The 21949-nt window shown below is 38.3% G+C and overlaps 1 protein-coding gene and 1 long non-coding RNA gene across 3 annotated transcripts in view; both read right to left on the bottom strand.

Moving 5' to 3' along the window:
• Positions 1-2359: 2359 nt before the first annotated feature.
• LOC306642175 (uncharacterized protein C1orf53 homolog) lies at positions 2360-7653 on the bottom strand. Of its 2 annotated transcripts, XM_079107730.1 has the most exons (4): positions 6913-7653; positions 3943-4044; positions 3540-3644; positions 2360-2720 (listed from the first exon to the last, which is right to left on the bottom strand). In XM_079107730.1, the coding sequence occupies exons 1-3, from the start codon at positions 7636-7638 to the stop codon at positions 3561-3563; spliced, it is 912 nt and encodes a 303-aa protein (XP_078963856.1). In that variant the 5' UTR covers positions 7639-7653; the 3' UTR covers positions 2360-2720; positions 3540-3560. The 2 variants fall into 2 exon arrangements, with proteins under 2 accessions (XP_078963856.1, XP_078963857.1); XM_079107731.1 differs by lacking the exon at positions 3540-3644.
• A 10935-nt stretch (positions 7654-18588) lies between these two features.
• Positions 18589-21949, bottom strand: part of LOC306642335 — an 81824-nt gene continuing 78463 nt past the window's right edge. Inside the window, exon 3 of the long non-coding RNA XR_013758487.1 lies at positions 18589-18673. This is a non-coding gene — a long non-coding RNA (uncharacterized lncRNA). The remainder of the gene's footprint in view (positions 18674-21949) is intronic.

A 21949-nucleotide genomic window follows, 5' to 3' on the forward strand; every position in this document is an offset into this window, starting at 1 on the left:
CCTTGCTGGAATATAGAGAAGATGAAGTAGTAGGTACAGACAAGAGAGGAGACAGAGGTTCCTTACCGGCCAGCCACCAACTGTGTGATCTCAAAGTGCTCACATGAAGGCAATATACCAATAGTCATTCATCTGGTAGCTAGTGAGCTTCCTTCTCTAGTCTCATCTGGAGACTCAAATCTAAGCCCCACTTAGTTTCTGATAGTGGAACAGATTGAGAAATTCTTTGGAGAAGCAGCATTTCGCTGACACAAGGATCCGCACTTGGCCCAGGGAGCACATTGGGGTTTCAGGGCCTGCTCTGTTCCAACACACCCTGAATTTTATTAGAAATAATTAAAGCCCTTCTCTTCTTTCCTCTGAATGATCCTTGGGGACAATGCAGCTTTGGAAGACAGGAGTGCACATCACCATTCACCTGCCAGGACTGCTGCAGGACAGGGCCCTTTTCCAGCTAAGGGAAGAACTGCAGCATCAGAAATCTGTCCCCACCCCTACTTTGGTAACCCCTGCTTCTCCACTCTTTGGTGTTAGAAACAATGCAGAAATCAATCTCCCTTGATTTATTATGCCCTGGGGGGGAAGAAGTCTCCAGAAACCTTGAAAGTCGAGTAGCACGAGTAGATTAAATGGGGAAGTCTCTATTTCTTGGCATTCACATGTGTTTGTATATACACACCTAATAAGAAACCTGAATTTTTACTTTACAATGTGTGAATACAATATAGCTTACAGCTCTTGCAGTGAGGCCTATTTATGTGGCCATATTGTGTTTAATGTGGGGGCACCCGCCCTGCTACCACCCCTGATGTGCGGTTCACATGCATCTCTCCAGACACTGCAAATTTCAGACCCTTGCTCCTTAGTCCAGATGCAGGAAAGAGTAAGAGTATCCCTTCCTGACCCCACTCCCTAACCCAGCAGCAACTTTGCTGTCTTGCCAGCAAGTTTGAAGTTCTGCCAGGAAGAATTGCCAAGGTCCCACATAAGGGTCCTTGGTGATTTCTGATTTTCTTCTTGGGATACTTCCCTTTTGCAAGGAGTGCTCTGGGAGAAAGAAAGAGCTGTTTGTGGGGAGAGGGCATCCTAGGAGTTATTTCCACCTACCAAAAGGCTTTCTCAAAACACTGCCCTATAGTTTCTCTAGAAAGATGGCCTTTTTAAACTGTTTTCTTCTCCCTCTTGGAGCTACTAAAGAAAGCACCATACATCCTCCACCCAGAAAAAAGCCTTGTTAATTCTCCAAATCTAGCAGAAAACGGGGAAATATCTGGTTGTTTTCCAACCTAAGAATGGAAAGAAAATTGGCTTCCATGAATCCTTCTGCCTTTCTGTAAAGAACTACCTGCATAATCACAATGCTGATCACCTTCTACTCCCTTCCTCAATGTAATTTGAGAATAAGGACAATGCCAGGCCAAAATCACTGTCCTTTTGTATCCAAAGAAGTTACTGACCTCTCATAGGCCCATGAAAAGTGTTGTTTGGGACACCATGGTTAGGGCATCAGCAGAACGAGGGTATCAGAAATGCACAATATCTGGAGGCAATTTAATATTAGACATAAAAAAAAGAGTCATAATTAAGATAAACATTTAAATTATTAGGCTTCTTTTCACATATTGTGCAGTTAGGAAGGACTTTTATTTTGAATCGAGTACAGAAGGCATTAGGGCCCTCTCTTATTCAGATCTGAAAGCCCTTGGGTCACAGACTGGCCTGAAACAGACTCCTGAGGTGTTCAAGAACATTTCAGATTCCACCAGGGTAAGACTGAATGAAGGTCAGCTCTGAGCAAGCCAGCCTGCTTACTAGGCAGCAGTCTCATTTTACTGAATGATTTCCACCAGCAGAAAAGGGTCTCCTGGGGGCTGCTGTCCTCATAGAGAAGCAGAGAAGGTGTGAAAAGAACAGTCCCTGGGAAGCACCTACTCAACTTTGGAGGATGACACTTCACAGGGGATCACCACAGTGAGTAGAATGCGTGTAGCTAAAAAAAAAAAAAGCGTTGTAAGATAGATTTGCCTGAGATGTATCAAAAGAGATGGAGGAAGAAAGGATGGGGGAGGGAAGAAAGAATGGTCTAAGTGTGGCATCTTCTGCAGCCTGACCCCCAGGTCATGATGATTTAAAGTTTGCATTGAAGGAACAGATGGAAGATGAGAGCATTTCTTGACGCAGGATGGCACTTCTTGGGCACTCATATGCTGCACAACACAACATTATATCGATCTCCTTATAGCTCAAGATATAAATAAAATGAAGGATGTACTCTTCTATTTGCCAGCAACCCCCCTTGGATAGTAATACTGATGAGAAAACAGTGGGAGAACCAAGGCTAAGAAAAATCAAGAGCTACTCATGTGACCTGACTGCTACTTTTATTTAATAGAACAGTCATTATTTTCTTTCTTCAACATATGTGTCAGATAATGAAGCAAAAAGAAAGGAAAATAGCTATCAATGTGCCACTTCAGAAACACACAACATTTGTTAGCTTTTTCTTTTTATTGATGTTCTTTTAATATATGCATTTAAAGATTAAATTAGGGCTCAAATCCTTAAAAGCATAGAGCACAATCCCCGATAGAAGCTTCATTTTTTTAAAAAAAAACAAGTTTAATTAGACAATGGAGATGAAATTGTCATCAAACATAAAAATATGAATTGAACTTCTTCTTTTTAGATGGATCTTTAACATTGACTTGACCATAAGGACACTGCAGAAGAAATAAAACATAACATTATTGAATCATCTAATAATCATCTTGAAAAAATACACTTCTCATGGTGAAAATAAAAGACTGCTAATAACATTATATAGATCACTTGGTCTATCACACTTTGCAGACTAAAGAGGAGAATAATGGCAACCTCAGGCAAATGGTCCTAATTAGATCCAAGAACCATTTCCTAAATGCATCCTTCCAACCTTAAGCATTTTACTGTCAAAAACCCTGAAATCCTGAAGTCCTCAATTTACTCAAAGCTCTTATGCATTTGATTAGAAACAGCTAATGGCACAGGTAGGAACATACATGAAAGTGAAGGGTGAAATTTTCAATACTGGCTATGATTAATACCTGCATTTAATGTCTATAATTTTCAAGTAGGCTAGTTAAAGGAAATAACACCTTCTTGCAACAAAACAAAGTGTTCTGTTTACAGATGTTAAGTTTATAATCTTAACCCTATAACAATTTACCTTATTGCTGTGCCTTTTGACAGTTTTTTAAAAAATCCTATTTTTCTTTCACCAGAATAGGGACAGAGAAGTTAGTTCATCTTAATAAGTATACATAGAAATTTATCTATTGACATAAATATATTAGGAAATGTACAGCACTAAATTTAGGGTAATCTAGTTTCACAGACTATTTGAATCAAAATCTAGGGGAAAAACAAAGGCAAAAGGAAGTTAAAAGGGCAAAAGGGAGGGATGTAGGGAAGGAGAAGGGTGGGGAGGGAAAGGAAGGAGGAAAAAGAATGGGAGAGAAGGGAAAGAAAAAATGAAATCTTTACCATTTAAGTAAACCCACCTCTTAATGTTGGGTAAATTTCTATTTATTCATTGAATAATAAAGAAAAAGCTTTCTGGGATCCAGTTTGCAACATTCTTGATTTCTTTTCCTGTCTCTTTGTACCTGCCCAGTGAACATAACTTATTTGCAACCTCATGAAAAGTTTCCTTGTAATAAAGAGCGTCCATGAATTTCAAGTCACAGCATTTGAAGGAACTGATACTTGCAGTGAAGGGTTAGAAATTTCCATTAACTTTAAAGGTCCTATGTTGGTACTAAGGACTTCATTGTCCTTGGCTAAAGTAGCTTGTGAAAAGTGCACTCCAGGTCTATTTAGCTTTTTTATTTGACTTGTTGTTCAAATAATAGGTATTTACGAAGCACCAAAAACTGCTGTTGTAAGGCGAGAATTGTTACTCACGTGTCTACAGGCGGAGCCACAGCAGGAACCTCTCTGCAAGTGGGCCAGCCGTGTGAGCACCACATAGCCAGTAGCTGGGTCCACATAGTTAAGCTGGCCAGTCTGAAGAGTAATAAAATAAAGCAATTCATTAATCTCCATGTCCATCATATCTCAACATAATTTCTACTTCTAAAATACTGCAGAACATTTTAAAAATAATATTAAACTTCTTCCCAACAATTTTAGTGGTACTTGCAATTAGACTGAATGCTTTCTGACATTATATACAATCTAACTTTATGTGACTAAAGGAGAAAATATACAATTTGAGAATAATGAGAAGTTGATGGGAAAACAAGAACTCCTCTATACTCAATAACAATGGAGTCACTGCTCTGATATTTTTCATTCAGTTTCCAGGTAACATACTTAATAACAGGTGATTTAAATGATTTTAAGAGCTTAAGAGGCTGAAAATGAACTTTCACTCAGAAGTTGCAGTTGCAATTTCAGAACTTAAAATATGTGGATAATGATTTAAACTTACAGAAAAGGTGCTAATCAAAACCAGCATTCCTTATAGAAAAGTATTACCTTTGCTATTATTGAATGCTTTTCTTTACTTTCATGATATGTTACTCTAGTATACATTTTACACTATTTTTTTTCTGGAGTGTTATTCTATTTTTAAGTGAAAAATATTGTTTTAACATATTAACACTCACGTCTTTCATGTCTTTCACAAGTTTGATCAAAGGCAACTTTTAGTAAGACTATTTCACATGTCAAGGAAGTGTTCTCTACCTACATAAAAAATAAATAAAAGCATCCTGAGTACTTTGTGTGAAGGTAAAGGCAAATTACATTTTAGTGGATTTGGGTCATTTAGGTGACACTAGTTAGCTTTAAGATTTTGTAGGGGAACTTCCCTATGGGGCTTTTATATAACCCTTTTACCATTTAATAACTATTGAATCACTCCTGAATAGAAACTTTTCATTAAAATACACACAAAACCAGTATGTCTTTGGACATACATTTTTGTAGGAGTCACAAACAACTTCTTTAGTTGTCCACTATCTTATTTAGTGGCAGGATATTTTACTCTGGTTGAGGTTTTGAACAACTACATTTTGTGAATAGTGTAGCAAAAGGATAGGCTCATTCTAAGACATTCCAGTAAAACAGACCAGGGCCACAGAAATCTAGCAAGTCTTGAGGCTGGTTTCAGGGGCCTTTCAAATCCTGTGGGACCAGAAGCAGATTACATGAAGCCAGGAACACTAAACACAACTATTGAATGACCAATTGTCAGGATCTCACTTCCTTATTTACAAAGCCCTTGTTTGTAAACTTGAAAAAAAGAAAAACCCTGAGAACTTTATAGCTTCCGGGTGTCTTCTGAGGGCAATTATCTGACAACTTGAAAACCTAAAGGGTTGCTCTTGCGCATGCGCTGGCCCTCTTACTTTCCACATTTGATTAAGCACCTCTGAGCTCCTTAGCTGCCCATACACACGCAATTTGTCCTCAGTAAAAAAGGCTCACATAATGGTGGCAACAAAAATGCGGCAAGAGGGTTGACAGTCTGATTGGAGAGCAAGGTAATCGGTGATGCACGTCAGCACTGAGAGAAAGGTAAGAGAGCTATCTGCCTTGAGGCATAGAACCATTGTGAACTAGCTCTGATTCATTGAAAAAATTGTCACTGGTTTTACTAACGGGATTGTCATTTTACCTGATACTGACACTTATGAAACAAGTGTGGATTCCCTGAGTGAGAAAAAGCTCCTCTCCTTCCCCATGCTGACTGAACCTGTTTTTACATACTGCTGGTGTTTGTTCTAAAAAGATTGAAACTTTTAGCTTATATTACCGTATTTATATGTGAAGTGTGGGAACAAATTACAGGTTATTTTTAAGAGTATAAACAAGAGTAATCAAAAGCTGCCAGTCATTTCATGATGAATATTCAGTTTCAACACTTGAAAGGGTCAGTGGATTCTCAAGACCTACAAATAGTTATTAAAAAAAAATCAACTGTGGTCAAAATCCAAGGTTTTCTTCTTTACCCCTCTGACTCAAGCCACACCATATAACACTAGTCCTATCAAGTACTGTCGTGTATGCACACACACATGCACTTGCGGTTAATTTCATATCATTTTATATAATCTTTATAGAAATATTTCTTTTTTTTTATCTCATCCTTTCTTTTGTAAAAGTAATATAAAGATAAATGTGCTATCTTCTAACTTTTGCAGTCTGAAGAGTTAGAAAAGGAGAAGGGAAAGCTGCCGGTGTGCTCAGTGAAAGAGCGTTTGCCTAGCATGTGCAAGGCCCTGGCTGGGTTCCATCCCCAGCAAGGCTGGTAGTGGAGGACTTGAAGGGAGCCGATCGATTCAGATATTGGTGGTAACAAGCGATCGTCAAAACCACAAAATAGAAACATACGTAGCTCAAGAGTGTTTAGGAAGAATGTTGACACCTGATGAGAGGAAAAAGAACAGAGGGAGGTAGCAAATATTGAATTTGTCTTACTGTTTTCCATTGTTAAAATCACTGGAAACCGAAAACTGTTCAGGGATAATACAGCTACATCATATTTCTACAACACAGTAAATTTTCCCTATGATTTCAGTTCCTTCATCTTCATCAATCCCTTAACACACACACCCCTCCCCATCCCCAACGCACACGGGCGCGCGCGCACAGACACAAACACACGTGGTGCTGGGTCACACTCTGCGCCCCGAGTTTAGCTCGGACGTTGATCAGAAAACGAGTCACGCTCTCCCTCAAAATACTCGGTAAACGCTTTGTCTGGAACGCCGGGTTTCCAGCGAAATGGTGCGGATTTGAACCCGAGGGCCGAGATCGGCCGGCTGGCGCTCCCAGCCGCTCTCCAGGGTGGGGCGACAGCGGGGCTGGAGCGGCCGCGCGCGCAGGCGCACCGACAGGGCCCGGCCGGGCCGGGCGGGGTCTCACCGCGCAGGCGGCGGAGTGCAGCTCCGCGATCCGCAGCTCGGCCGCCGTTAACTCTTCGCTCGCCGGGAGCCTCGCTGCTCCCTCCGGCCCGCCTTGCGAGTCGGGCACGGAGCCGCCGTGGTCTCCCTCGGAATTCGAGCCCAGCGTGAGGCCCAGGCGCTGTCGGAGCCCTCTGCTGACCCAGAGAGGGACTGGCGGCCGGGCAGAGGGGGCTGGCCTGCCGACCGCGGCGCCCGCCCACGCCCCAATCCGCCTGGCCGCCATGGCCGCCTCCAGCCTTTGGGAGGCGGAGCGCCCCGCCCGCGATCGGCGGGGCGGCGAGCGTAGGCCTGGCGCGGTGCGCGGGCCGCGCGCGGCCACCCGGGGAAGAAGGATCGGGGCGCGGGCCTGCTGGCCCTGCCAGGCTCCCCCGCGGTAGCTAGGTGGACTCCGAAGGCTGCTGAGGAGACGCCGAAGAGATGCGGGGGTGGGGACTAGCGGTCCTACCTCTGCACCTACGTTAAAACTACGTTTCTTCTGAGAGACGGGTGGACAGTTTTCCCATGTCAGATTAGACCAGATTGGGCATAATCGCACAACTGTTAAAAATCCCAGAAAGTGAGGTTTGTTGCCACCTTTGGGCCTATCTACAAGAGGCTGTTTACTTGTACTAAGTGGTAGGAATAAAGCTGGAAGCAGAATCTTGGTTCTTTGGCCCACCCTACCATGAAAACTAAAAATCTGCATACTGAATGAGAAAAGGTGCTGTTTTGATGTTGCTAAGTATTTACAAAGTCCAAACTAAAATAACATTTCCTCTCTGAGCTGAAAGTTATTCTGATACTCCCCCAAAATTGATTTTGGAGAAAATAAGCACAAGCCCGGGAGGTAATTTCAGGTGTTAGAATTAAATTAACACCATCACACTCCCAACCCCCAACCTGGGTTTCAAGAGAAGGCCAGAGTGAATAGTAACAGTTTTCTATGCTCTTCAGTATGGAGAACTGACAGCCGGAATGAATCTTTGAGGACAAGAGTAGTCTTTAGTTGCCTACGAGATGGGTGACTTAGCCACCACAGACCATCACAAGCCCTTTTATGGTGTTAGTATTTGCAACCCTGTAATCACATTGTAGTTTTTTTTTAAGACCTAATTGAAACAACCCTGCAGGGACTTTATAAATCTCAGTGAATTAATATGTTGTAATTCTATTTTGCAAATATTTCCTTTGGTTGGAATGATAAATTAGAATCTGGAGAACATTTAGTATTCTGAGAAAAAGAGTTTAAAACCTGGAAGACTAAGGAGAGATTCTAGAGCAAGCTATGGAAGCATGGGGCAATATTCGAAATCACCAAAAACAAGTAATTATGATTAGAAAAGAATTCACCATAAGTCAGACTCCCTCCAACCACCACAATTTCAAAGGAAATAACTTTGAAGGTTCAGATTTATTGACGTGTTTTCAAAATTGAGCATCAGACCTCTGAATAGGCCATAACATCAAATTCAAAATGAGGACAGCATTTTACAGAAGTGAAATAGACAAGGCCAGATTTAAATAGAAAATGAACAGAGTCATCTAGAAAGAGTAGTTGTTACATGAAATTTGTTTTAGTAGAGATGGGAGTGTGGAAGTGACTGTAAAGGGGTTGAAGGAGGGAGATCCTTGGAGCAATGTAATAGTTCTGCATCTGGTCCATGATTGTTATGCAAATTTACGTGTGATGAGTCATAGAAGTATACACACATTGTTCCAATGTCAAATTCCTGGTTTTCATTTTGTAGAATATATTAGATGTAAACCTTGAGGGAAACTTAGTAAATGGTACATAGAACCTTTCTGTTTTTTATTTACAACATTTTATGAATCTGTACTTATTTTAAAATTAAAAACCAATAATTAAAACAGTTGTAAAAATGGTTTTCAGATTACTTGGTTAGGCAGATCAGTGAATCAGGCAGGACTTTTTTCCAGTCTCCTCCATTCCCAGGTTAAAAATCATCCTGCTTAGTCAAGGCCTCAGGACATTTAGGCTGAAAAAGCTATTCACGTGTTACCAGTGTGTTGATTCTTATAGATATATCTTTAAAATATGATCAGTATTGGAAATGTGTGTAATTAAAAAAAATGAGAAGTTATCTCAATACTAATAATCATTAAATAATTGATAATTTAATTAGAATAGCATTTAGATATTGAATACTTTATCCACCTCTTCAATTTTTATTTGATCTTTGTAGTTTCCTTGAATATCAAGTAACTTAGGTTATTCTGTGTGTTTGTTTCTTCTCCAGTTCTTTATACTAGAAAAAAACAAAGTGAAGGCACTAAATTGAGTTCTCATTTTATTTATGAAGCATTTACATCTAGATGTGCTTCTAGAAAGACTTGTTTTGCACTATCATCCTATATGGAACATGATATTGGATGTGTTTTATAACCCTTCCTATCATTTGGGATGTTTATGTTGATCCTGAACATGCTTGTTATGTTGGGGGCAGGTTTCAGGGAAACGTATTTCCCTATATTTCATTTATGTTAATTTTTAAAATAGATATGTTAGAGTTATAAGTTGTAATATATATATGTACATATATATGCATATACATATATATCTTGTACAACTCAAATCTGGTTATAATATAATATATATTTGCATATATAACTATGAGGCATAACTTGATTACAGGCTCCATGATATGACCAAGGCTTAGTTCTCTCCAGTTTTTGACTTTGCCTTCTCGGGGTTAATTCCTTTTCAAAGAGAGAGAGAACCTTGCTATGAAGCTCCAGGATAGGAGAAGCCTTGTATCCCTTCTAGTAGTCTTTACAGCCTACTTCATTATGGATTCAGTCCTGAACCAATCTTAGGCATACAGGTTACACTTGAGCTTATCAGTGCCTATCCTGGGTCTGCCTATTGGCAACCCCACACAAATCTGTGACTGAAAATGGTCTGTACTAATGCTGAGGGCACAATTTAACAAATAGAACCCTGATTTTTAAAACCTAAATAAATGCCATCAGCCCTTCCAATCCTTTTAGTATTTAAATATTTATAAGAACTTCCATTATTCCTGTTTTCCCTCCCTTCCTTTGATTTCTTACAAGTCTTTGTGCCATTTTAGCTTTTCAAATGTAGTAATTTGTTGGGCATTGTTTTCCCAAAATACCATAAACGGCAACATGGAGCAAGTCACTGTCATCTTTGTATCTTCACAGCCCATCATGTAGTTTGGCACATGGAATTAAGGTACATGTTGAGTAATGAATAATGAATTTTTGATTGGATAAATAAGTCCATGGTTCATTCCGAAATACATACTCCTAACTATTGGGCAAAACTGCCATACAAAATTCTAAATTAATTTTCTGTACATAATACTGCATATTTGAACATTCCCATTACATATTGTTACAAATAAATGTTTTTGAAAAAAAACTAAATGTAAAGAAATACTGAATCTGAAATCTTATTAGAAAACAATGAACTGTTTTGCTGACAAAATAGATACATTCATTATCAAATGATCTGATCTAAGCTCTTGAAATGCTGCCTCTAATTGACTTTAAGTGTTAGCTTTTAATGAATTATGAATCTATTGAGCTGTTCATGGACAAATTAGTGCTGGAGCCACAGAGCTACCAACAGCTTTCTTGTCCATATTTTGCCTGTTTTATTGAATTCCTTTTGGACACTGATTTATGTATTTGATGTTTTTCAAATACCCGAATGGTACGTTGTGACATGTCATGCTCCACGTAGAGTGCATTTTCACTATCAGTTCTTATGATTGAGAGCAAATGTTACATGCCCCTAAGGTTGCCTATAGGGAATCTTTTTTCCGTTTAATCGGATAGCCAATATCACACTTTGTTTCACAGAGCTGGTCTTAGAAAATTCTTTGGGGAATTATAACCATTTCTATGCAAGCCCAACAAACCTCTGTTGACTTCACAGCGAATGGCACTCCACCAATGTTCCATGCCTAGAACCCCGCTGCATTTGGCCCTTATCATTCCATTTTGTTTTGTTATCCTGGACACGTGTATGGGCTATGTAATATAAAGTAATGTAGTCTTTTCATTTCCTCATCCACTTTCTCAATCGTTCTTTAATGAATAGTAGTCTGGCTTCTATCCCTCTGCCAACTTTAATCATCAGGGTTGACTTGACTGCTAAATCCAGTACACTTATATACTACTTACCTGTCTAAAACTCCATGCTTCTTTTCAAGTGGTAGATCTTCTGTACCTCATAGCTATCCTCTTGACCTATTATACTATAAATTCTTCATATTTATGTTCTTATGATTTTTTCTGACTTCTTTAAAGGCTTTTCTCCTCTTCTTCCTTAAGTGTTTATTTTCCTGAGTTCTACAGCAATCCTCAGCCTACATACAGCTCCTCTCACTGTATAATACTTCAAGTGACTTTATCTGTGTTTCTGTTGTTAATCAGTTAACAAGTAATTATGCTAATGACTCCCAGATCTCTTAATCAGGGTCAAAGCTTGTGAGAGCCAACTCATATATATTCACCTGCCTGCTGGACATAAACATTTAAAAATACCCCCAAACTCCTTGTGCCCAAAATGTACTTAATCATCATTAAGTCTTTGAAATCTTCCTTCCCCTTTTTGTTTTCTGTTATAAAGGCACAGTTACCCAACCAGAGATCTTGGGGTGATCCTGAACCCTTCTTACATCTCCCCACCCAGACTATCACCAAGTTTTGCCAGCTTTGTAGGTAGTCTCTAATTGTCTCAAATGTATTTTTTAAAAAACTTCAAATTGATTCTTTCTTTTCTTCTATCATTGCTCTAGTTTAGTTCATTATCATTTCTTTCCCCCAACTACAACTAGAAATGAATAGTCCATTAACATAAATAATGACCTGATGAGGTGGTGCACCCCTGTAATCCTAGCTGCTTGGGAGGCTGAGGCAGGAGGATTGCAAACTCAAAGCCAGCCTCAGCAATTTAGTGAGGCTTTAAGCGACTTAGCAAGACCCTATCTCAAAATGGCTTATTATGTAGAAGTGCCCTCTGCAAAGTGCTGGAGATCTATTGTTCATACTTTGTGTATGTTGTTTATTCTGACAAGAAATGACCTACCCCTCATCTCCACCTCAATCTTCATGCCCTTTCCCTTGGATTAGTGAAGTTATGTTACCTGTCCTTAAGGCCTCAATCACCTCCCATATCAAGTCTTCCTGGACTACTCACTTTGTTCATTGCTTCCCCAGTCTCCTCTGTAGGATGCGCTGGAAACACCACCTCAAGACTCTTATGAAATCCAAAGCTTGACTCTTCATTTATGCTTTTCCTTTTGCAAAATTTAATGAGTTTTGCTTTCCTGCCAGACTGTGAGGTCTTAAGAACAAAGATTATATGACTTATCTGTATTTGCAGTAGCACAAGTACATAGGAAATGCTAAAAAATAGAAGAAAAAGAAAGCTTGTTTAATGAATGGATGAATGAATAATAGCAGCAAAAAAAGTACATGTGAGTTGAATAGTAAAGAAATTATACAAATGCACTTTCTCCTAGTCGTTTATGACTAAGAAATCGTGATTGAGAGTTATCAGCACATCAGTTGTTCTTAGGCTATTGTTCTGAGACCCAATATACTAAGATAACAAGGTAACTGTTATTTTCTTTGGCAATCTATTTTATAAGTTCCTCCCAGTCATTGAATTAATGGTAAATGCAGTGTATGGGCTGCATTTCAAATGAAGTAAGTATATGTTGACAGTGAAGTGCAGCCTTGTTAACCCTGAACAATCATTCCAATTATAAACTACATGCACACAATCACTGTCACATAAAATATCCAGACTAATTACTTCTAGCCCTTTTGTTATGCAAGTATTAGAAATGAAGCCTACTCTTAATGTCCATTCAGTATTAACAGTGGACTTTCCAGCTAGAATATTGCTAAAAAAATTACAAGAATTTTTACAGTAGTAAAACAAATACATTAAAAAAACAATACTGTGCTTTTAAAATTGTATAGATAGACATTGTTTTATAGGATTTCTCACATATCACATTTGTAACAGAGAGCTTGGTTAAGGCCATAAATACAACATATAAATCAGACTGTTGTTTGCAGCTCTTGTTGCTGCCTGAGGGAGAAAAGCATGTCTACTGTTCCATGACTGGAATGAAAGGCACACTGAGTTTTAGGTCAAATACCCATGACATTGACATGTATGACTAGTCTACTGAGTATGATCCATGTTAATATCTTCCCAGTGGTGGGTACAAGTGATATGCCTCAGTGATCTACACAGCATGCACAACCCCTTTAGGTTTTCTGCAGGTGTAAAGCTGATGAGTCTTTGAAATCCTGGGGAACATGATTCTTCTCATGCAGTTAAATTGTACCATTGCTGTGTGGGTTGTCATATTTGTATAATTCTGTAAGAAAGTCATCAATATCATTTGCTCTGTCTGATCATATTTCTTGATGGCACGTTTTGGATGGCATTGTTATGAACTAACCCTGCTTGCATTACATTACTGAGACCAATAATAACAGAAAAATCAAAGCTTCATGGTCATTTGAGCATTACGAAATATAAGTGCTATGCCTACATTGAAATTTCTGAAATAATCAGTGGTGTATTTGAAACCTAATTGTGTGATTCATCTATCAGTCTAAGTTTAATGATAGTATGAACATGTATATTTTGCCTACCATTTTATTTCATTTTTAGGAACAGTGACTAACCCATAATTCAATGAGTAAATAAATTCCTGCATGGTGACATAGCTTGTGGAAAGAGAATTGTCTTAACTGAATCTTAACCTATCCACTTTCTAGTTCTGTGACTTTGAGGTTATTTAAATTCTGTTAATGTAGGTTTCTTCCTCTGTGGAATGTGAATAATATCTCAGAGCCAAATTATTGTGACAGTTAAATAAGATATTGTACATAAAATATTTAGCAAGGTGCCTGGCACGTAGTAATGGCTCATAACATTTAGCTGTGATTATTGCTGAACTGAGAAACCACTTTTGTGCTTTTAGTCTTTAATATGTTAGTGTTCAGCTATTTAATTGCCTATTTTACAATCAATCCACAGTGGCATGCAGCTTAGCTTGATTGAATGATTACTAATTTTTATTGATAAATGATAAAACCTTGCTATTTGTATGCATAATTAAACAAATTTTCCATTAATTTAAATACAGGTTTTTTTATAGCGAACCAAAATTACAATTTAACATTCCAGAGACCATGTTTCCAAGGCATCTTGAATGTAAGGAATTAAATTTATGTATCCTTTGATTATCACTAAATAATTATATTTAGTGAGTAATGAAACTGTTTAGAATAAGAAGAGATTTTTGGTGAGGAAAAGTCTTACAACAAAAGTAGAATTTGAATTGAGTCTAAAGGATATAAAGAATATTATAAAGAATGTTTATAATTTTGATAGCTCTGTGAATGGAAACATTGTTTTAGACAAGGGGAAGATTTGAAGAGGGCTTTTGTGGATAGTGTTGGGATGCTTTTGGTTATCAGCAACAGCAAATGCCAATCCTGTTTGCTTAAGTAAGAACACTGATCATCTTGCAGAACAAGAAGTCCAGAGATAGGCATTGCAGTGTGGGTTGGTTCAGTGATTTTCTGACAGCAGCAAGGAACTAAGTTCTTTTCATCTTCAGCTCTGGTTTCCCTCAGTGAATCCATGTATAATTATTTACTGCCCACCTCAGAATGACAGCCCAGGTTGCCATAATTTTTAGGCATCATATCTGGGTATGGCAATGCCCAGAGAGAAAGGAAGGATGAGTGTCATTCCTTCTTAGATTTTATTGTACATATGCCAAACACAAACAAAAATATAAAGATGATGTAGCAATATCCATATTCCTACCTTCCAGTGTAAGAAACAAAAGATTAAAGAAACAGTTGTAAGTCTGTGCATACCACCTCAAGCATGTTTCTCTTGCTCCGAATTCCCACATTATATTATTCTAGATATTCTTGTGTTCCATGGTTTTGAATGTACATGTCTCTCCAAAATTCTTCCTTTAAAACCTAATCAACGAAGTGGTAGTATTAGAGGTAAGGCTTCTGGGAGGTGCTTAGGTCATGAGGGTTCTACCCTCAAGAGTGGGATTAATGCCATTGTGAAAGAATTGGAGGGAACTACCCTTGCCCTTTTTCCCTTCCAGCTTCTCTGCCATGTGAAGACAGTGTTTGTTCCTTTTGCCCCCTTCCACTATGTAGGGATGCAGCAACAATGCACCATCCTGGAAGCAGAAAACAGCCATCACCAGACACTGAAGGTGCTGATGCTTTGATCTTGGACTTCTCTGCCTCTAGAACTGTGTTCTTTATAAATTACCTAGTCTCAAATATTTTATTAGGGCCACAGAAACAGACTAAGATACGATGCACACCTTTATATTTTCACTATATGCATATAGTAAAAATAGTGTGGGTATTTTTTGTGTTGTTAAACTTTGTATAAATGGTTTCATACTATTTAACAATATGGGTATTGCTTTTGTGGTGGAACTTTTTACATAAGTAGATTCATATGAAATGTAATCTTATACAACTTGATTTTTTAATTAAATGTTAATTAATTTAACTCTAGCACTTTCATTTTCAACTGCTTTATAAATAAACCTAAAAATGCTCAAAATCATTAAGCATCAGGAAAACATAAGTCAAAACTGCAATGAAATATCACATTACACCTGTGAAGATGGCTATTGTTTTTAAAAAAGGTAAGTATTGGCAAGGATGAGAAAAGAGAATTGTTAAGGTACACTGTTGGTGGGACTATAAATTGGTGTAGACAGTATGGAAGAAAATTAATCATAGAATGATAATATGATCCAGCAATCCCACTTCTGGGTATTTATCCAAAGAAATTAAAAACTGTGTCTCCATGTGTGAGGTTTTTTTTTTGTTTGTTTGTTTTTTTTTTTTTTTTTTTGTTTTTTTTTTTTTTGCATTGTTTTGGTATTGGGAACCAAACCCAGGGCAAGTGAACAACACCAGCTCTAAAATCAGTATATTAAAAATTTCTGCTCTCCCATATTTGCAACATTATTAAAATGGTCAAAACATGGAAGCAAACAAAATGTTCATAGACATGAATGGATAAAGAAAATGTGATACATAAAATATTATTCAGCCATAAAAGAAGGAAATCCTGCAATATGCAACAATATGGAAGAATCTGGAGGATATTATGCTAAGTGAATAGGCCAGCCACAGAAGCAAAAACACAATATGTTGCCACCTATATGAAGAATCTAAAATAATCAAGTCAGGTACAATGGTGTGTGCCTGTAGTTCCAGTTACTCAGGAGGCTGAGGCAGGAGGACACTTAAGCGCAGAAGGGTCAGACCAACCTGAGAAACATAGTGAGACCCCATCTCAAAACAATTAGATATATAACAACAACAAAAATCACCAAAGTAGAATAGTGGCTTCTAAGGACTTGGGAGAGGGGGAAACATTAGTCAAAGGACTCAAAATTTCAGTAATGCAAGGTGACTAAGTCCTAGACATATATTATACAACAGAGTGCATGTAGTTAATAAAAATATTTTGTATTCTTGGAAATCATTAAGAGAGTAGACTTTAAATGTTCTTACTATAAATATGTGTGCCAAGTGATTGATTTATTAATTAGCTTGTTTTAAATGATTAACTCAAGCTTTTCATAAACATATAGAGAAACATCACATTGTACACCATAAATATATGCAATTTTTATCAATTTCTTCTTAGTAAAACTTGGGGGGGAGGATGTTATTATTATTATTATTATTTACTTATGCAAAACCCATTGTTGATGTTCCTGCTCATCAGCTCTGTTGGTCAGCTTTCCTTTAAGTAGAATTTCAGGCCCTTTTCATATTTTGGTGTAACTATTTTTAGCATGAAACCCATAGGTTTGCTGAAGGATGCTCTCTCAGCCTGGAAGTGACTCCACTCACCTGTCATATTCCGTCATCTAGATAAAAGGGATCTGGGAAACATATCTAACTCAGCGCTTCCAACCCTGACCTACTTCATCACCCTTTGCTCTTCATATCTTTCTTAAGACATGATAAATTAAAAGTGCCCTTCCAACAACAACTTCCAGCACAGAGCTATGACAGCCTTAGGGAACACAGCCATTTCTATTAGCTTTTGTTATGATGCCCAAACTAAATCCTGGCATATGATAGAGATGCTCAAATAAACTTAACCTAGTTTTGTATAATTTTTAATTACACTCAAACTATTTTACTTAATTGTTATAGCATTTTAATACAGGTAGTAAATATATAATCATCTCCATTTTATAAACTAGGAAAATGAACATAAAGATGCTAAATGATTTGCCCAAGGTTGGTTACTGCCTAGGAAATGGGAGATTTGGAACTGGAACCTTATAATCTGTCTCTAAATTCCCTGGTCGTTAGTGCCCTATCAAATATATATAAGTGCACAAAATCCTCATGTTTTAAAAAATAATTTATTCTGAATTCAATTTAATCACCAAATTTCATTTATTGTTTTCATAATGTGTCTCTTTACCTTTGAATGCCTATTGCAATCCAATATGGCTCAAAGTATTATTTTTTCATCCCTAAATTTCTACAGAAGCTTCCTAAATTATAATTACTACCTCTAGTCTCTTCCTCATCTAATTCATTCTTAACACTGTTGTCAAAATAACAGTACTCACACATTTTTATTGTCTTTTAGTGGTTCAAAAATCCTCAATGTCACAACTTTATGTGTAGGATAAAATATGAACTCATTAACTAGGCATTCAGGGTACTCCCACACTTTGACCCCTGGAAAACCTCTCCAATCTTATGTCCTATTACTCTCTAGGTCAAGCACTATGTTCTAATCAGACTAATCCAGCCAATATCCCCTAAGTTATCCATGTTGCAGACATGCTATTTCATCTCTCCAACAGCTATTCCCTCCCTATTCCCCAGTTTTGTTTCATGGTCCTTCCCTTCTCCTATGTGTCCCTAAAGTAAATCCTGCCAAGTCTTTCCAATTTTGGAAACTCCATTTTCCTTGCATTGATGGATTTATGCAAGCATGTGACCAGTGACGCATGAGAGGGAAATTCTACAGGGATCCTGCTGGGAAAGGTATTCTTTCTCTTATAATGAGACTATGGGAACTTCTGTTTCCAAGAATATAGCATAATAGATATGATTACAAACAACCCGTTACAAAATATCTAAATGTAAAAATAACACTGCATTTTTTAGATGCAAAGCTGAGCTGGCAAAAAGTAGGGAAAGTTTAGGTACCCAAAACTGAAAACTAAACTAAACATCAGGGTGGTAATTTGTCTCTGGCACTTTGCTTGCCCTTGAGAAATCTGTCAGTCTTCATATCCACAATGCTTGAGTTTTAGTAGCTGAATGGAGCCAGGAGAAAGAGCCTTAGCCTGTGCCAGATGAGTAGTTTCAGCCAAGGTCTATTTAAAAGTTGAGAAACTTAAAAAACTATACCCTTAGTGAGGGCTGGGATTCCATTCAAGTGAGTAAGGCACTTACCTTACCTTAATCACAGCTCTGCCCTTAGTAAATGGTAAGTTTATGAAATAAATCTACTTGTCAGTAACACTAGAAGGCAGGATACTTGTCTGTCTCTACTTAATCTGATCTGCACATTTATAAAGAAGACAATGCTTACAGATGAGCTTTGGGTTAAAAATCATATATGTCAGGTCAGGATAATAAGAACTTGTCCTAGATAGGTAGAATCCCTTCCTGATTGCCTGAAAGAAGGTAAAATAAAGAAATAAATTATTTCTAGAGAATGTAAAAATAAACTTCAATCCTATTCCTATTGAAAAAGCTTTACCTAATGTGATCCCATAGCCCCCAAAATATGATGCATCAGCAACAGTAAATACAAACAGGAACAGAAAACTTAAGTTTCCAATAACAGATTTATTTAATAGGGATATAAATAATGCTTTAAAATGTTAAAGATGTAAAAGTTAAAACATGAACTAATAAGATAAAACATGAAGCTGGATGGATTTAAATAAAAACTAAATGGAAACTCACAAATGAAAAACAGAAAAGCTAACATTTTAAAATAGTAAATGAGTTAAAGAGAAGATTAAGCACAACTGAAGTAAAAATTAATTAAAATTAGAATTAATAGAGATTTGAAAATATAGGCACATATAAAAAATTAGAGTTAAACAAAAAGAACAAAAAGATTTTGGAGATTTGAAATAGGGGTAAAGGGACATGGAAGATAGAATTATATCTCTCATGGTCTAATTGGAATTCCCCAAGGAAACAACAGAGATGATGGAAAGAGCAATAGAAAATATTTTCTAAAACTGATCAAACACACAAATTCTCAGATTCAGAAAGCACAATGAATCCCAAACAGAATAAACTAGAAGAAATGAACATAATGAACACAATGATGAATGTGCAGAGAATCAAAACAAAAAGAAGAGATGGTCATGTAGCTCTGTGGCAGAGCACTTGCCTAGTATGAGGAAGGCCCTGGGTTCCCAGCACTTTGAAACAAAAAAATGTTAGGCAGCTTTGCATGCTGCGACTTAAATACCTGACAAGAACCACTTAGAGGAGAAAAAGTTAATTTGGGGTTCATGGTTTCAGAGGTTTCAGTCCATGTTTGGCTGTTTCTGATGCTTTGAGAAACAGAGATAAAGGCAGAACTTCATGAAAGAAGTGGACAATGGTGGAAGTTTCTCAGCTCATGGCAGCCAGGAGGCAGAGAGAAAGAGACTAAAGCCAGAGGCAGGTACACAAGCCCCAAGGACATGTCCCCAGTGATCTAATTCTTCCAGCCATGTCCTGCCTGCCTACAGTGACCACTCAGTAATTGTTGTGACCAAAATACCCAACAAGAACAACTTAGAAGAAGAAAAAAGCTTATTCTGGGCTCATGGTTTCAGAGATTTCAATCCATGGTCAGTCATCTCAGTAGAACCTCTGTGACCCCCTAAACTCCAGCATCTTGCATTCCTGTAGAACCACCATGTGAATGATTCCAGGGTCTGATGCCAGTTTGAACAGTAGCCAGGCCCCTTTGAATCATGGCTAAAGCAACCTCTAAGTGCCTGAATATTCACAACACAGTGAAATGAATCCCCAGTAAACAGCTTTCTAGGTATTCCTTTGTGATCAGAGCATCCTCAAGGTCTTCTAAATGAGTTTTCACTTTTACACCCTCGAGTCTGCCTCTTGGAAGTGGTCTTGCTGATTCCTAAGACACCCTCAAGGCATCTTTCCTATTGTCTTTGTGCAAAGTACTAACTTTGGGGTGGTAATCTCTCTCAACAACCACAACTCTCTCGGCCCCAATTTCACATGTGCTTCAAAGTAGGCCAAACTGTAAGTTTTCCAAGTTTTTCTTTTCTTCAGTTTGCTCCCAATTCTTGTAGTAATCCTGATTAAAAACTGTCAGAATATCCATGTAACCATCTGAATGCTGTACTGCCTTGAAATTTCCTCTGCCAGATTGATTGATTGCCTTTAAATTCGGCCTCACACAAAGTCTCAGGACATGGGCATATGTGCTGACCAAATCTTCAGCTACAAGGAGCAAAACTGACTGATGGGCCCAGTTGCTGCCTCTCTTGATCCATATGGAAACCAAGACTCTCCCAGATGACTGCGTACCCCTGGGGCACTAAAGGAAGCCCATTTTGGTAAGATGCAGAACTCCTTTAAAGGCCTGGTTGAACTTTTCTTAGAATTGCATTGCAGTCTGACAATCTTTCTACCCAATCTTTTCCTGTCTCCTTCTGTAGGTATCAGATTTGCATATGGTCTTAAAGCTCTCCCTGTCTTCTCCAAAAAATACCTTGCATGTCTGCTTCTGGCATATCCAACCCAAGTGATACTGAGAAAACAGGAAGTCAGATTGGGATTATGATTGGCCCAATCACTACCAAGGAGCATAGAGGATGTCATCCCATTTGGTAAACAGGTAGGATGTAGATAGTGCTTGGCAGAAGGTGGTGGCCCCAGTGCTAAAAGATCTAGGAAAACATCTCAGTGGAGAGGAGTACCCTTCAGGTGTGAGGATTCAGTAATTTGAGATTGGAGGCAGGCAGTGGTGGGATGATAGGTGGATGCTTATAAACAGTAGAATTGGTTAACCTACTGAATTGATTTCCTACTGAAGGAAAATGAGATATTAAGGGCAATTATTGATCAGTTAAAGAGTAGATGTGAGAACCAGAAGGATGCTGGGGTAGCTTACAAAGTGCTTTTTTTCTTGTACAGTGAAAGAGCAGACACAATTGAGCAACAGACTGTAGGTCTGACAGAATGTGTTTGAATGCTCAGCCTAGGCAGATCTGGTATCCTAAAGTCAGTACTCAGATTGGGGAAACCTTGAACCATGGGATTGAGAAATGCAGATGTATGCCCATGATCCCCTAGGGACAAAGCATCTTGAAACTTGAGAGCTTGAAAAGGCGACCCAGCCTTCTCTAATCTGAGGTAGCAGATTTTGTGCTGGGAGATACCTTGGAGATACCTAGCATCCCTTCCATAAGACAACAGGCACCTCCTTTCCCAGCAGGTTAAATTCCAGCCAAAACCAGTCCAGGAAAGCTTGTTTTGACAGGAAAGAGACTGTACAGGTGCAGGACTTGTTAACATTCAGAGAAGTGCCCTATGATTGGATTTTCAGGGGCAGAAAGTAAAACTGGAATCATTCTTTGACTTGGAGAATCTTTCTTATGACTGAGTGCCCTGTCAAAGACCACAGCTTACGCTGAATTCATTGTTTGGATAGCTTTTAGAAGCCTGAAACAGGTGAAGGACACTAAGTGAAGTGGAAATGCCGAAGATGACCTGGGAGAAGGTAGAAGAAGGAATAAGGATCCTGAGGGAAGTGGATATGATGGGAGATGTTAGTTTTTGTGAAGTTCAGTATTCATTAAGAGGAACACGTTCTATGGGTTGACATAGAAGGACATATAAAAGACCATTAGATTGCACTAATTACTGAGAGAGATGGTCACAGAACTGGGCTCACTAAAATCCATGGG

Source organism: Sciurus vulgaris (assembly GCF_902686455.1).
Source record: "Sciurus vulgaris genome assembly, chromosome: 12".
NCBI lineage: Eukaryota > Metazoa > Chordata > Mammalia > Rodentia > Sciuridae > Sciurus > Sciurus vulgaris.

Bases quoted from the DNA above. Each gene is read 5' to 3' on its own strand.
- LOC306642175 (XM_079107730.1), bottom strand. From the start codon at position 7,638: ATGCAGATTTTTAGTTTTCATGGTAGGGTGGGCCAAAGAACCAAGATT. The intron at 4,045-6,912 runs GTGAGACCCCGC...ATTACTCTTCAG, and splicing joins TGCACTCCGCCGCCTGCGCG to ACTGGCCAGCTTAACTATGT. The intron at 3,645-3,942 runs GTGAGTAACAAT...TTCACTGGGCAG, and splicing joins GTGGCTCCGCCTGTAGACAC to GTACAAAGAGACAGGAAAAG.